The sequence below is a fragment of the Pristiophorus japonicus genome, chromosome 10 (genome assembly GCF_044704955.1).
Source record: "Pristiophorus japonicus isolate sPriJap1 chromosome 10, sPriJap1.hap1, whole genome shotgun sequence".
NCBI lineage: Eukaryota > Metazoa > Chordata > Chondrichthyes > Pristiophoridae > Pristiophorus > Pristiophorus japonicus.
This window is the reverse complement of record NC_091986.1, coordinates 46,853,978-46,870,873: the sequence shown is the minus strand read 5'-3', so window position 1 is coordinate 46,870,873 and position 16,896 is coordinate 46,853,978. Positions and strand designations below refer to the sequence as shown.

The 16,896-nt window shown below is 46.6% G+C and overlaps 1 protein-coding gene across 2 annotated transcripts in view; it reads right to left on the bottom strand.

Annotated features, from left to right (window-relative positions):
• LOC139274727 (Golgi pH regulator) overlaps window positions 1–16,896 on the bottom strand; it is a 122,219-nt gene that overhangs the window by 20,619 nt on the left and 84,704 nt on the right. For both annotated transcript variants that reach the window (XM_070891411.1, XM_070891412.1), the window contains 2 exons: window positions 14,929–15,038; window positions 13,952–14,040 (listed from right to left, as the gene is read on the bottom strand). In XM_070891411.1, the coding sequence (XP_070747512.1) occupies window positions 13,952–14,040; window positions 14,929–15,038 (199 nt within the window). The remainder of the gene's footprint in view (window positions 1–13,951; window positions 14,041–14,928; window positions 15,039–16,896) is intronic.

Here is a 16,896-nt window from a genome sequence, read left to right as displayed (position 1 = left end):
TTTTGAAATCGAGGCGTTGCTGAATCGGAAGCCAATGTAGGTCTGCAAGCACAGGGATGATGGATCACTCGGTAACAACCATCAGCCTCTCATGGGCTGACAAAGGCCAGTAACCCAAGCAAAGCGCTGGAACATTTCATCTATGCCAGTTTTAAGTTACCTGAAACTGTGGCACACACTCTTCTTCCACTCCTCGAATCATAGGGCCCAAGTTTCCACAGGAGTTGCTCCTATTTTTTTTGAGCAACTAGTTTTTTTTGGAGTATCCTAAAAATCGCAATTTCCACATTTAATTTGCTCCAGTTTCATTGAGTTAGTTCAGTTTCTTTTTAGTTCAGTTTTTTTTTCAAAAGGAGGCGTTATCAGCCACTTACACCTGTTTTGGCCAATTAAGCAAGTTTAGACAACGAAAAATTACTCCAAACTAACTTAGGCCAGCGTATGTGTCCACTTTTGTACGCTCATAAAAACCTTGCCGACACTTTAGAAATCAGGCGCAGGTAGCGAGAGATAATGGGTGAGGGGAAGTTAGAGGATATTCCAAAGCATTAAACACTTCACTTTTAACAATAAAGAACCATCATCAATATGCCAGTGTTATGATAGGACTGCTAGTTTTTTTTTAAATCCCAAGCAGCAAGACTGGCAGGGTGTAGGTGCTATCAGCCTGATTAAACTGAGTATATTTTTAGTAAAGATAGCTAGATATTTAAAGTATGGAAAAATCTTTGAAGATTCTTTTCTCTCTCTCCCCCCCACCCCGATCAAAACTCTTCCCCCCCACCAACCGCCCCCCGAACTCTTGCCCCTCCCCCCCACCAACCTGTCTCTTGTAGCCCTCAGCGCGGGAAGGCAGCGGCCGGCCTGTGCGGCAGGCCACTCGGCCCGGGATAGGGACGGCGTGCTTCGGGCCCCTTCCACACAGCCTGCAGAGCGTCGCAGAGATTCGGGCTGCCAGGAGCTACTGCGCACGCGCACGCATTCTAGCGCACATGTGCAAAAGTACTAGCACTGTTTTCAGCGCCGGGACCTGGCTCCGCCCCCCACCCCTTGTGCTGCGCTGCACTGAGTCCGAAGACGTTCCAAGAAGCGTGGAGAAATACAAGCTAAGTTTTCGGCACCCTTTTTATTCTAGAAAGTCGGCGCACCTCATGGTCGGTGGAAACTTGGAACCATAGAATGGTTACAGCACAGAAGGCGGCCATTTGGTCTGTGCTGACTCTCAGCTAGTCCTACTCCCCTGCCCTTTCCCTGTAGCCCTGCAATTTATTTCCTTCAGATAGTTATCCAACTCCCTTTTGAAAGATAAAATTGAGTCTGCCATCAAGACCTTTTATGGCAGTGCATTCCAGATCTTAACCACACGTAAAAAAGTTTTTCTTGCATCGCCTTTGGTTCTTTTTCCTGTATTTACATAAATACCCAGTATCATCAGAAATTACTGCACTGCCAACACTGCTTACATTTTAATATCCCTCACTTTTCTTACTTTTGCTCTCTGAAGAAGCTGACTTGATTGGCATCAGGTTCCACGCACTGACTGCCCTCAAGTGGCCCAGGAGCACGGAGATCAGCGATCCATGCTGGGATCTGCTGGTTTCACTGGATCAGTATCACCCTCGGTTCTGCCTTTACATACTAGCAACTGGAAGAAGCAAACTCTCTCATCTTGAACTTCAATAAATTATGAATAAAATCACAGAAGAGCAATATTTAACAGCAAGTAATACAATTCTGTGAGTTAGCAGGCACTTCTCCACACCCACCTCAATACTTTCTGTAGGATTCCCTCAGTCCATCTTTGTAACAGAAAAATCAGCTTTCGATGTAGGTTCAACTGATTTCTCTACGTCACAAACACTGAGCTTAGCTGCTGCACTGAAACTTGAGCAGAAACAGTCAGCAGCCATCGCTTCTGCTGATGAACAAATCCAAACCGAGAGAGAAGGGACCTAGGAATCGATATTGCCTTTCTAGCCTCAAAGCGCTTTACAGCCAATGAAGTATTTTTGGAGTGTAGTCACTGTTGTAATGTAGGAAACTCAGCAGCCTACTTCCACACAGCAAGCTCCCACAAACAGCAATGTGATAATGACCAGATAATCTATTTTTGTTATGTTGATTGAGGGATAAATATTGTTCAGGACACTGGGATAACATAAGAACATAAGAAATAGGAACAGGAGTAGGCCATACAGCCCCTCGAGCCTGCTCCACCATTCAATAAGATCATGGCTGATCTGATCATGGACTCAGCACCACTTCCCTGCCCACTCCCCATAACCCCTTATCGATTAAGAAACTGCCTATTTCCGTCTTAAATTTATTCAATGTCCCAGCTTCCACAGCTCTCTGAGGCAGCGAGTTCCAGATTTACAACCCTCGAGAAGAAATTTCTCCTCATCTCTGTTTTAAATGGACGGCCCCTTATTCTAAGATTATGCCCTCTAGTTCTAGTCTCCCCTATCAGTGGAAACATCCTCTCTGAATCCACCTTGTCAAGCCCCCTCATAATCTTATATGTTTTGATAAGATCACCTCTCAAATCTTCTGAATTCCAATGAGTAGAGGCCGAAACCTACTCATAAGTCAACTCCCTCATCCCTGGAATCAACCTTGTGAACCTTCTCTGAACTGCCTCCAAAGCAAGTATATCTTTCTGTAAATACGAAAACCAAAACTGCACGCAGTATTTCAGGTGTGGCCTCACCAATACCTTATATAGCTGTAGCAAGACTTCCCTGCTTTTATACTCCATCCCCTTTGCAATAAAGGCCAAGATACCAAGATACATCTGTTATGTATTTAACCCCTTGTAACCTGTATGACACCTGACCACCAGAGGGCCCACCTGTTGGAGTCCCAAGAGCACGGCATATAAGCAGGCCACCCATGAGGTACCTGCACTCTGGAGTCTTATTAAAGGAGCTAAGATCACACTTGCCCACTGTACACAGTTATTATGAGTGTACCAATTGGTGACGAGGTAATGAACAACCGCGCAAAAATGCAAAGAACAGTCGGTATCCTGGAGAAGTTCTCAGAAGGGGACGATTGGGAGGCCTTCGTGGAGAGACTCGACCAATACTTCGTGGCCAACAAGCTGGAAGGGGACGAGAATGCTACCAAACAAAGTGCGATCCTCCTAACTGTCTGTGCGGCAACAACCTATGGCCTCATGAAGAATCTCCTGGCTCTGGCAAAACCAACAGAGAAATCCTACGAAGAATTGTGTACGCTGGTCCGGGAGCACCTAAATTCTAAGGAAAGTGTTTTGATGGCGAGATATCGGTTCTACACGTATCAACGATCAGAGGGCCAGGAACTGGCGAGCTATGTTGCCGAACTAAGGCGCCTCACAGGACATTGAGAATTTGAGGGATTCTTAGAGTAAATGCTCAGAGACTTTTTTGTACTGGGCATTGGACATGAGACAATCCTTCGCAAACTGTGGACTGTAGAAATTCCGAATCTGAGTAAAGCCATAACGATAGCCCAGGTATTTATGTCCACCAGCGACAACACCAAACAGATTTCGCAAAGTAAAGAAGTTTCGGCCAGTACTGTGGATAAAGTAACGTCGGTTTTGAGCAGAAATGTACATGGCAGAACGTACACGCCGGCTGTGGCTGCCCTACCTCAATTGACCCAGTGTCTGCCATCAATCGTTAATGCGAGGCAGTTAACACCTTGTTGGCGTTGTGGAGGTGATCATCGGCCCCATTAATGCCGCTTCAAGCACTATGCGTGCAATGGTTGCAGAACAATGGGACACCTCCATCAAATGTGCAGGTGAGCTGCAAACCCTGTAAACCACCAGGTTGCAGAGGAAGATCGATTCACTGTGGATCAGGTGAAATTGGAGACTCGTACCGAGGAGGCAGAAGTGTACGGGGTACACACATTCACTGTGGGGCAAAAAGGCACACAGGCCCAAGCTCAGCTCTATTCACACCAAACTAAGGACTTACACCAAGGAACTAATCCCTGTAATTGGCAGTGCTGAAGTCAAAGTCTCCTATGACGGAGCAGTATACGAACTCCCGCTGTGGATTGTGCCGTATGTTTGTCAGAAGCTGGCTGGGAAAAATCCGCTGGAACTGGGACGATATCCGAGCGCTTTCGTCTGTCGACGACGCCTCATGTGCCCAGGTTTCTGAGCAAGTTCCCATCGTTGTTCGAGCCAGGCATTGGAAGCTTCTCGGGAACGAAAGTGCAGATCCATCTGGTTCCCGGTATGCGACCCATCCACCACAAGGCACGGGAGGTACTGTACATGATGCATGAAAAAGTGGAAATTGAGTTGGACAGGCTGCAGCGAGAAGGCATCAGCGCGCCAGTTTAATTCAATGACTGGGCTAGTCCAATTGTCCTGGTATTAAAGAGGACGACACTGTTAGAATTTGTGGGGACTATAAAGTAACGATTAACCGTTTTTCGCTACAGGACCAGTACCCGTTACCCAAGGCAGACGACCTATTTGCGACCCTGGCTGGAGGGAAGACGTTCACCAAGCTGGACCTGACTTCGGCCTTTGTGACGCAGGAGCCGGAGGAGTCTTCGAAAGGCCTCACCTGCATCAACACGCACAAAGGTCTGTTCATCTAGAACAGGTGCCCGTTCGGGATTCGGTTGGCCGCGGCAATCTTCCAACAGAACATGGAGAGCCTGCTAAAGTCGGTTCCTTGCACAGTGGTTTTCCAGGACGACATACTGGTTACAGGTCGGGACACCATGGAGCACTTGAAGAATCTGGAAGATGTTCTTAGTCGGTTGGATCGCGTGGGGCTCAGGTTGAAACGCTCGAAGTGTCTTTTCCTGGCGCAGGACATCGAGTTCTTGGGAAGAAGAATCGCAGCAGATGGCATCAGACCCACTGACGCCAAGACGGAGGCCATCAAGAACGCACCGAGACCACAGAACGTGACGGAGCTGCGGTCGGTCCTGGGACTCCTTAACTATTTTGGTAATTTCCTACCTGGGTCAAGCACCCTGCTAGAACCCCTACATGCGCAAGGGAGACGACTGAGTATGGGGGAATTCACAAGAGGCTGCCTTTACTAAAGCCAGAAATCTGTTGTGTTCAAACGGTTTGTCCTGCACAACCCTTGTAAACGATTAGTGATAGCTTGCGATGCATCGTTATACGGGGTCGGGTGTGTGTTACAACAGGCTAACGAATCGGGGATTTTGCAACCGGTCGCTTATGTGTTCAGGAGTTTGCCCAAGGCCGAAAGGGCCGAAAGCATGATTGAAAAAGAGGCTCTGGTATGCATTTACGGGGTGAAAAAAATGCACCAGTACTTATTTGGCCTCAAGTTTGAGCTTGAAACTGACCACAAACTGCTCATATCGCTGTTCTCTGATTGCAAAGGGATGAATACCAATGCCTCGGCCCACATCCAAAGATGGGCGCACACGCTGTCGGCATACAACCATGTAATCCGCCACAGACCGGGCACAGAGAACTGCGCAGATGCTCTCAGTCGGCTGCCACTGTCCACCACCGGGGTGGAAATGGCACATCCAGCGGACTTGTTCATGGTCATGGAGGCATTCGAGAACGAGAAGTCCCCCATTACGGCCCGCCAGATCTGGACCTGGAGCAGCCAGTATCCTTTACTGTCCTTGGTAAAAAACTGTGTCCTCCATGGGAGTTGGTCCGGTGTCCCAGCAGAGGCGATTAAGCCATTCCACAGACGCAAAGACGAGTTGTCCCTGCAGGCGGACTGTCTATTGTGGGGAAATCGCATGGCCTTGCCCAAGAAAGGGTGCTGTGCAGTTCATATGCAAACTGCACAGCACTCACCCAGGCATTGTAATGATGAAAGCCATAGCCAGATCCCATGTGTCGTGGCCTGGCATCAATTCAGATTTAGAGTCATGCGTGCGCCAGTGCAACACTTGCTCTCAACTGAGCAATGCACCCAGAGAGGCACTGCTAAGTTTGTGATCATGGCCCTCCAAACTAGTCGAAGATCCACGTGGACTATGCGGGCCCATTTCTAGCCAAAATTTTGTAGGCTGTCGTGGACGCTTACTCAAAATGGATTGAATGTGCAATAATATCTGTAAGCACATCCACGGCCACCATTGAAAGCCTACGAGCCATGTTTCCCACGCACGGCTTGCCTGATGTCCTAGTCAGCGACAATGGGCCGTGCTTCACCAGTGCTGAATTCAAGGAATTCATGACCTGCAATGGGATCAAACACGTCACATCTTCCCTGTTCAAGCCCGCATTCAACAGCCAGGCAAAACGGGCAGTTCAGACCATCAAGCAAAGCTTGAAACATGTGTCAGAAGGCTCCCTGCAGACCCGGCTGTGCCGAGTGCTGCTCAGCTACCGCACCAGACCCCATTCACTCACCGGGGTACCCCCAGTTGAGCTGCTCATGAAAAGGACGCTAAAAACAAGGTTCTCTCTTGTCCACCCTGATCTCCATGATCACGTAGAGGGCAAACAACATTAATAAAGTGTGTAACATGACCGTGCAAATTTGTCACATGATATTGAGATCAATGATCCAGTGCTTGTGCTCAATTATGGACATGGTCCCAAATGGCTCGCTGGCACGGTCACAGCTGAAGAGGGTGTTTCAGGTCAAATTGGCCAATGGACAAACGCACAGAAAACATCTGGACCAAATCAAATTGCGGTTCACCAACAGCTACGAACAACCCGAAGAAGACACCAACTTTGATCCTCCATCACACACACACACACACACACACACACACAAGTGGCAACTGAGATCATGGTTGACCCTGAAGCCGAACTCATCATCCCCAGCAACCCGGCAAAGCCAGCTGCCCAACAGCCCAGTGAAGAACTGACCAACTCAACCACACTTGTACCGAGACGATCGACAAGGGAGCGAAAAGCCCTAGATCGTCTCATCTTGTAAATAAGTGTACAGTTGACTTCAAGGGGGAGTGATGTTATGTATTTAACCCCTTGTATGACACTTGGCCACCAGAGGGCCCACCTGTTGGAGTCCCAAGGGATCCCAGCATAGAAACATAGAAACATAGAAAATAGGTGCAGGAGTAGGCCATTCAGCCCTTCTAGCCTGCACCGCCATTCAATGAGTTCATGGCTGAACATGAAACTTCAGTACCCCCTTCCTGCTTTCTCGCCATAACCCTTGATCCCCCGAGTAGTAAGGACTTCATCTAACTCCCTTTTGAATATATTTAGTGAATTGGCCTCAACTACTTTCTGTGGTAGAGAATTCCACAGGTTCACCACTCTCTGGGTGAAGAAGTTTCTCCTCATCTCGGTCCTAAATGGCTTACCCCTTATCCTCAGACTGTGACCCCTGGTTCTGGACTTCCCCAACATTGGGAACATTCTTTCTGCATCTAACCTGTCTAAACCCGTCAGAATTTTAAACGTTTCTATGAGATCCCCTCTCATTCTTCTGAACTCCAGTGAATACAAGCCCAGTTGATCCAATCTTTCTTGATAGGTCAGTCCCGCCATCCCGGGAATCAGTCTGGTGAACCTTCGCTGCACTCCCTCTATAGCAAGAATGTCCTTCCTCAAGTTAGGAGACCAAAACTGTACACAATACTCCAGGTGTGGCCTCACCAAGGCCCTGTACAACTGTAGCAACACCTCCCTGCCCCTGTATTCAAATCCCCTCGCTATGAAGGCCAACATGCCATTTGCTTTCTTAACCGCCTGCTGTACCTGCATGCCAACCTTCAATGACTGATGTACCATGACACCCAGGTCTCGTTGCACCTTCCCTTTTCCTAATCTGTCACCATTCAGATAATAGTCTGTCTCTCTGTTTTTACCACCAAAGTGGATAACCTCACATTTATCCACATTATACTTCATCTGCCATGCATTTGCCCACTCACCTAACCTATCCAAGTCACTCTGCAGCCTAATAGCATCCTCCTCGCAGCTCACACTGCCACCCAACTTAGTATCATCTGCAAATTTGGAGATACTGCATTTAATCCCCTCGTCTAAATCATTAATGTACAATGTAAACAGCTGGGGCCCCAGCACAGAACCTTGCGGCACTCCACTAGTCACTGCCTGCCATTCTGAAAAGTACCCGTTTACTCCTACTCTTTGCTTCCTGTCTGACAACCAGTTCTCAATCCACATCAGCACACTACCCCCAATCCCATGTGCTTTAACTTTGCACATTAATCTCTTGTGTGGGACCTTGTCGAAAGCCTTCTGAAAGTCCAAATATACCACATCAACTGGTTCTCCTTTGTCCACTTTACTGGAAACATCCTCAAAAAATTCCAGAAGATTTGTCAAGCATGATTTCCCTTTCACAAATCCATGCTGACTTGGACCTATCATGTCACCATTTTCCAGATGCACTGCTATGACATCCTTAATAATTGATTCCATCATTTTACCCACTACTGAGGTCAGGCTGACCGGTCTATAATTCCCTGTTTTCTCTCTCCCTCCTTTTTTAAAAAGTGGGGTTACATTGGCTACCCTCCACTCCATAGGAACTGATCCAGAGTCAATGGAATGTTGGAAAATGACTGTCAATGCATCCGCTATTTCCAAGGCCACCTCCTTAAGTACTCTAGGATGCAATCCATCAGGCCCTGGGGATTTATCGGCCTTCAATCCCATCAATTTCCCCAAAACAATTTCCCGACTAATAAAGATTTCCCTCAGTTCCCCCTCCTTACTAGACCCTCTGACCCCTTTTATATCCGGAAGGTTGTTTGTATCCTCCTTAGTGAATACCGAACCAAAGTACTTGTTCAATTGGTCCGCCATTTCTTTGTTCCCCGTTATGACTTCCCCTGATTCTGACTGCAGTGGACCTACGTTTGTCTTCACCAACCTTTTTCTCTTTACATACCTATAGAAACTTTTGCAATCCGCCTTAATGTTCCCTGCAAGCTTCTTCTCGTACTCCATTTTCCCTGTCCTAATCAAACCCTTTGTCCTCCTCTGCTGAGTTCTAAATTTCGCCCAGTCCCCAGGTTCGCTGCTATTTCTGGCCAATTTGTATGCCACTTCCTTGGCTTTAATACTATCCCTGATTTCCCTAGATAGCCACGGTTGAGCCACCTTCCCCTTTTTATTTTTACGCCAGACAGGAATGTACAATTGTTGTACTTCATCCATGCGGTCTCTAAATGTCTGCCATTGCCCATCCACAGTCAACCCCCTAAGTATCATTCGCCAATCTATCCTAGCCAATTCTCGCCTCATACCTTCAAAGTTACCCTTCTTTAAGTTCTGGACCATGGTCTCTGAAATTACTGTTTCATTCTCCATCCTAATGCAGAATTCCACCATATTATGGTCACTCTTCCCCAAGGGGCCTCGCACAATGAGATTGCTAATTAATCCTCTCTCATTACACAACACCCAGTCTAAGATGGCCTCCCCCCTAGTTGGTTCCTCAACATATTGGTCTAGAAAACCATCCCTTATGCACTCCAGGAAATCCTCCTCCACCGTATTGCTTCCAGTTTGGCTAGCCCAATCTATGTGCATATTAAAGTCACCCATTATAACTGCTACACCTTGGGAGCACGGTATTTAAGCAGGCTACCCACGAGGTACCTGTACTCTGGAGTCTTATTAAAGGAGCTAAGGTCACACTTGCTCATTGTAGACAGTACTCAGTTTCATCCTTTATTATGAGTGTACCACTATCCTTTTGTGTTTCATGCACAAGTACCTCCAGGACCCGCTGTACTGCGGCACTTTGCAATCTTTCTCCATTTAAATAATAACTTGCTCTTTGATTTTTTTTCTGCCAAGTGCATGACCTCACATTTTCCGACATTATACTCCATCTGCCAAATTTTTGCCCACTCATTTAGCCTGTCTATGTCCTTTTGCAGGTTTTTTGTGCCCTCCTCACACATTGCTTTTCCTCCCATCTTTGTATCGTCAGCAAACTTGGCTACGTTACACTCAGTCCCTTCTTCCAAGTCGTTAATATAAATTGTAAATAGTTGGGGTCCCAGCACTGATCCCTGCGGCACCCCACTAGTCACTGGTTGCCAACCAGAGAATGAACCATTTATCCCGACTCTCTGTTCTCTGTTAGTTAGCCAATCCTCTATCCATGCTAATATATTACCCCCAACCCCGTGAACTTTTATCTTGTGCAGTAACCTTTTATGTGGCACCTTGTCAAATGCCTTCTGGAAGTCCAAATACACATCCACTGGTTCCCCTTTATCCACCCTGTTCGTTACATCCTCAAAGAATTCCAGCAAATTTGTCAAACGTGACTTCCCCTTCATAAATCCATGCTGACTCTGCCTGATCGAATTTTGCTTTTCCAAATGTCCTGCTACTGCTTCTTTAATAACCACGGATGTTAGGCTAACTGGTCTATAGTTTCCTGCTTTTTGTCTGCCTCCTTTTTTTAAATAGGGGCGTTACATTTGCAGTTTTTCAATCTGCTGGGACCTCCCCAGAATCCAGGGAATTTTGGTAAGTTACAACCAATGCATCCACAATCCCTGTCGCTACATCTCTTAAGACTCTAGGATGCATGCCATCAGGTCCAGGGGATTTATTTGCCTTTAGCCCCATTATCGTACTGAGTTCCACCTCCTTAGTGATTGTGATTGTGTTAAGTTCCTCCCTCTCCTATAGCCCCTTGACTATCCACTGTCGGAATATTGTTAGTGTCCTCTACTGTAAAGACTGTACAAAATATGTGTTCAGAGATTCTGCCATCTCCATGTTCCCCATTACTAATTCCCCGGTCTCGTCCTCTAAGGGACCAACATTTACTTTAGTCACTCTTTTCCTTTTTATATACCTACAGAAACTCTTGCTATCTGTTTTTATATTTTGTGCTAGTTTACTTTCATAGGGCCCAAGTTTCGGGACTCGCCTAAAACGGCGCAGCCCGGACCTGGACGCCCATTTTTCGCATCAGAAAGTGCGCCTAAAAGAAACTTCCAAATTCTCCGGCTCCCTGCAGGTCTTCTGCAGCCGGGCGCAGCACAGCACGAGCTGTTGGGGCCGGAGCCAGGTCCCTGCGCCAAAAACAGTGCCGGGACCTCTACACATGCGCGCTACAGTGGGCACGCATGTGCAGTAGCTCCAGGCGCCCAAAACTGTGTGATAGGGGCCTGAAGCACGCAGCCCCTAGCCCTGGCCGAATGGCCTCACTGGGGCTGCGTGAATAAGGCTCCTCCCACGCCCAGCTCCTGCTTCCTCCCGACCCCCGCCGACCCGACCTCCGCGACTCTCTCTCTCTCTCTCTCTCCCCCCGGACCTCCGCGACTCTCTCTCATCCCCCCCCGGACCTCCGCGACTCTCTCTCATCCCCCCCCGGACCTCCGCGACTCTCTCTCATCCCCCCCCGGACCTCCGCGACTCTCTCTCCCCCCGCGCCCCCCCCCCCCAAGACCCGACGCCACCTACCTGTAAATCTAGCCCGAGGTCTTGGGCCCGGCCGTTCAGCCTCCTTCTCTCCCTCCACCCCCCTCTCCCTCCCCCCCTCTCTCCTTCCCCCCCTCCCTCCTCTCTCCCTCCCTCCATCCTCTCTCCTTCCCTCCATCCTCTCTCCTTTCCTCCATCCTCTCTCCTTCCCTCCCTCCTTACATCCTCTCTCCTTCTCCCCCTCCACTCCCCCCACCCCACCTCCCTTCTCCCCCTCCCCCTCCCCTTTTCTCCCTCCCCCCCCTCCCCTCACTGTCAGAAACACAGACACTGACAGAGAGTGAGAGACACACACACAGACAGATAGAGACACTGACAGAGACACACTGGGGGGACCGTCCCAGCATGATGTTGAAGGACTCCCGGTGCTGCAGTCGGTAAGTAGAAAATGTTTTATTTATTGATTTTTAATTTTTAAAAAAATTTTTATTAATTTTTTTTGATTGATTTATTGGTTGATTTATTGATGTATTTATCATTTAGTATTGATGATGGCTCTTTATTTGTAAAACTGAAGTGTTTAATGTTTGTAAACTTCCCTTTAAACCCCCCCGCCCCCATTCCCTACACTTAATTTGTAACCTACGCCTTATTTTCTAAAGTGTAGACAAGGTTTTTTCGAAATTACAAAAATCTTCACTTACTCCATTCTAAGTTAGTATGGAGTAAGTTTTCACTGCCGAAACTTTGAAAACAGGCGTAAGTGGCCGGACACGCCCCCTTTTGAAAAATAAATTCTGTTCCAAAGTGAAACTGTTCTAACTGACTAGAACTTGAGCAAACTAAATGCCGAGAATTTGAATTTCTAAGATACTCCGTTCTATACCAGTTGCTCCAAAAAATCAGGAGCAACTGAGGCCGAAACTTGGGCCCATAGTCTATCTTCCCTTTCTGAATCATTTATTTTTAGTTGTTCTTTGTTGGCTTTTAAAAGCTTCCCAGTCTTCTGTCCTCCCACTAATTTTGGCCAATTTGTATGCCCTTGTTTTTAATTGGATACCGTCCTTTATTTCTTTAGTTAGTCACGGTTGGCTATCTTTTCTCTTACACCCTTTCCTCCTCACTGGAATATATTTTTCTTGAGAGTTATGAAATATCTCCTTAAATGTACACCACTGTTCATCAACCACCCTACACTTTAATCTATTTTCCCAGTCCACTTTACCCAACTCTGCCCTCATACCTTCATAGTCTCCTTTATTTAAGCTTAGTACGCTGGTTAGAGATCCAACTTTCTCTCACCCTCCATCTGAATTTGAAATTCAATCATGCTATGATCACTCATTCCGAGGGGATCCTTTACTAGGAGATTGTTTATTAATCCTGTCTCATTACACAGGACCAGATCTAAGATAGCCTGCCCCCTGGTTGGTTACATTACATACTGCTCAAGGAACCCATCCCTTAAGCACTCTATGAACTCCTCTTCAAGGCTATCCTGACCAATTTGATTTGTCCAATCAATATGGAGGTTAAAATCACCCATGATTATTGCTGTTCCCTTTTTACAAGCCCCCACTATTTCCTGGTATATGCTCCGACCAACAGTGTTGCTACTGTTAGGGGGCCTATAGACTATGCCCACCAATGATTTTTTTCCCCTTATTGTTCCTTATCTGCACCCAAACTGCTTCAACACCATTTGAGGCAATATCGTTTCTTACTATTGCAGTGATTCCATCCTTTATCAATAGAGCTACCCCACCTCCTTTTCCTTTCTGTCTGTCCTTCCGGATTGTCAAGTACCCCTGAATATTTAATTCCCAGTCCTGGTCACCTTGCAACCGCGCCTCTGTAATGGCTGTCAGATCATACCCATTTGTCTCAATTTGTGCCATCAACTCATCTATTTTGTTACAAATGCTACGTGTATTTAGACAAAGTGCCTTTAAGTTTTTTTTAACCTTTTTCCTGCTCGTTTCCTCTCTCCTTCAAACTCACTCACTTTATTTTTGCTATTTCCAGCTTTACCCCTCTCCCTACTGAATCTATTTTCAGGTTCCCATCCCCCTGCCGAGCTAGTTTAAACCCTCCCCAACAGCACTAGCAATTCCACCGCCTCCCCACCGCGAGGATATTAGTCCCGGCTCTGTTGAGATGCAACCCGTCCGGCTTGTACAGGTCCCACCTCCCCCAGAAGCGGTCCCAATGCCTCAGGAAACTAAAGCCCTCCCGCCTGCACCATCTCTCCAGTCACGTATTCATTTGCTCTATCCTCCTATTTCTGTACTCACTAGCTCGTGGCACTGGGAGTAATCCAGAGATTACTACTTTTTGAGGTCCTGCTTTTTAATCTCTCTCCTAGCTCCCTAAACTCTGCCTGCAGGACCTCATCCCTCTTCCTACCTATGTCCCTGCTCTTCTTTGAAATAGTGCTGCGGGATCTTTTACGTCCACCTGAGAGGGCAGATGGGGCCTCGGTTTAACAACTCATCCGAAAGATAACACCTCTGACAGTGCAGCGCTCCCTCAGCACTGCACTGGAGTGTCAGCCTAGATTTTTTATGTGCTCAAGTTCGACTGAATCAGTACCTTAGTCGCGTGAAGATCAACCGTTTCGAGAAACAACTGTCGGCTCAGTTCCTCCAACGCGTCCACTTCTTGCTGAATAAGTGAAAGATCTGAAGAGCAATGTTAAAGAAAGCTCGAAATAAAGTAAACCCAATGTGGCACTCATGAGCCGTATCTTCAACTATTGGGGTGAAAGAGTCATGTGCAGGTTGAACAAGTGACAGAAGGAAATGTCTGCACCTCTGAAAAAGTATTTACAAGAAATGATGTGTGTGCACATTTCATGTACTTACGAGAGTCACTGTGTTCAATTCTACCTTCCATATACCTTGGTCAGACCACACTTGGAGCATCGTGCTCAGTTCTGCTCTCCAGATTATAAAAAGGATATAGAGGCACTGGAGAAAGTGCAAAAAAGATTCATAAGGATAATAGCAGAACTGAGAGATTATAGCTATCAGGAAAGTTTGAACAGTCTGTGGCTCTTTTCTCTAGAAAGAGAAAGCTGAGAGGTGACCTGATAGTAGTCTTTAAAAATATGAAAGTGGTTTGATAGGGTAGACGTAGGGAAGATGTTTCCACTTGTGGGGGGAGTCCAAAACCAGGAGTAATGAATATCAGATAGTCACTAATAAATCTAATAAGGAATTCAGGAGAAACTTCTTTACCCAGAGAGTGGTGAGAATGTGGAGCTTGCTACTACAGGGAGTGGTCGAGGCGAATAGCAAAGATGCATTTAAGGGGAAGCTAGATAAGTACACGAGGGAGAAAGGAATTTGCTGATAAGGTGAGATGAAGTAGAGAGGGAGGAGGCTCGCGTGGAGCATAAACACCGGCACAGACCAGTTGGGCCGAATGGCCTGTTTCTGTGCTGTAAATTCCATGTTATCCAGGGTCTATCAGATAGCTTTGAAATCCATTCTGTGTAAAATAATAAGGCCTACCCCTATTTCAAGTTACAGAATGTGGCATCCCATTTACTCATCGTAAAAGGATATTTTCACTGTTGGAAGATGATGATGTCACACTTTTGATCATTCCCCAAAATCCTGCAGGCTTATTCAGCACCTCCCCACGCTGATACATCATCCTCCTGGTCATAGCAATTCTATCGGGGAACCAAACAAGAATTAAAACAGGTTGGATCTCTTATACGGGACAAGGCACATTACCAAGCAAAACACAATACCACCAAACAACAGGAAGGTTATCCAGAACTCAACAGGACAGACAGCAAGGGAAAGCATTGAGACAAAAACCCAGGTCAGAACAAAACCTCATCAGAGTTCCAATATGAGTCAAGATATTCAGTGTGTTAAACACCAGTGCTCTAAGGTTAGTGGCAGAGGGCAGGATATGGGGAAGGAAAAGGGATGGGGCGGGGTGGAGAAGTTGAGAACCTGAGTGCTATACTATTATAAATATAGAAACTTGTTATTCTAACTACTGCATGTTTCTAGCAGAGTAGGTACAGTCATTGGGCATAGCTACAGCTGATGAGCCCATTGCAATCATCCTCATTACCCATTGCCCGATATGCTCAACAATGCCTAACAGATCACAGACAACCTAACCATCATAGGGCTCTGTTGGACATCCTGGAGAGTTAAGGGTTAATAGTTGAACCACCTTGAATCTTGGAACAACAGGCTTCCCAAGATAAAGAGGATGGCTTCGAATTATCATGAGGAATGCATGGGTCGTCTTCTGCTTTTAGCGCTCGAGTGTTATACACAAGAAGTGCTCGTGCAAGGAAATAAGTGATAATAATGATGCCAACCATGGGAGATTAAAGTTTAACTTTGGAGGCCAGTGTAATAAATACAGGTCGAGGGATCCATTAACTAGAGTGTGGAAAGATAAAGCCTATTCTCCAAAAGATTTGCAAACAGTTCAGTCAGGAAGTCTTGTTTAAGATAAGTAGCTTTGGTTTAAACAACTACAAGTGTTTACGCAAATAGACTGTCTACGAGGGATTCAGATACGTCCTGAGGTCTTATCTGTGACAGGTGCCTTTGATGTAGGCAAAATAAGGTGTATAAAGGAGCATGGTTTGCAACAGTTCTTTGGAGGGTTCAAAAGATAGAACCAGGAACTGAAAGCCAGTCTATGTGTACAGAATAGATTGACCACCTCTACTGGATATCAATAAAGCCTGTTCGGTCTACTCCACTATCGAGTGTCTCGTGCTAACTCAAAGTGTGTCATTATGAACTAGAGAAGGGAGGAGGCTGACTGACAGTTGAATGTCAACAGGCTTGTCTGGAAAACTGAGTGGTGTCAGCCGCGGTTCAGTGCGTAATACTCTTGCCTCTGAGTCAGAAGGTTGTGGGTTTAAGTCCCACTCCAGAGACTCGAGCACATAATTTAGGCTGACACTTCAGCACAGAACTGAGAGAATGTTGCACTGTCGGAGGGGCAGTACTGAGGGAGCGCTGCACTGTCGGAGGGGCAGTACTGAGGGAACGCTGCACTGTCGGAGGGGCAGTACTGAGGGAACGCTGCACTGTCGGAGGGGCAGTACTGAGGAAGAACTGCACTATCAGAGGTGCAGTACTGAGAAAGCACTGCTCTACCAGCGGAGAAAGCACTGCTCTGTCGTTTGTGCTGTCTTATGAGTAAGACGTTAAACAGGGGCCCCATGTGACTTTCTCAGGTGAATGTAAAAGATCCCATTGGCCATTATAAGAAGATCAGTGTCCTGGCCAATATTTATCCCTCAAAGAGCATCACTAAAAAAATATTTTCTGGTCATTGCTGTTTATGGGATCTTGCTGTGCACAAATTGACGGCCATGTTTCCTATATAGGAACAGAGTAGGCCATTCAGCTTCACAAGCTTGTTTCGCCATTCAATGAGATCATGGCTAATCTGTGACCTAACTGCATATACCCACCTTTGGCCCATATTCCTTCATACCTTTGGTTAACAAAAAGCTATCAATCTCAGATTTAAAATTAACAATT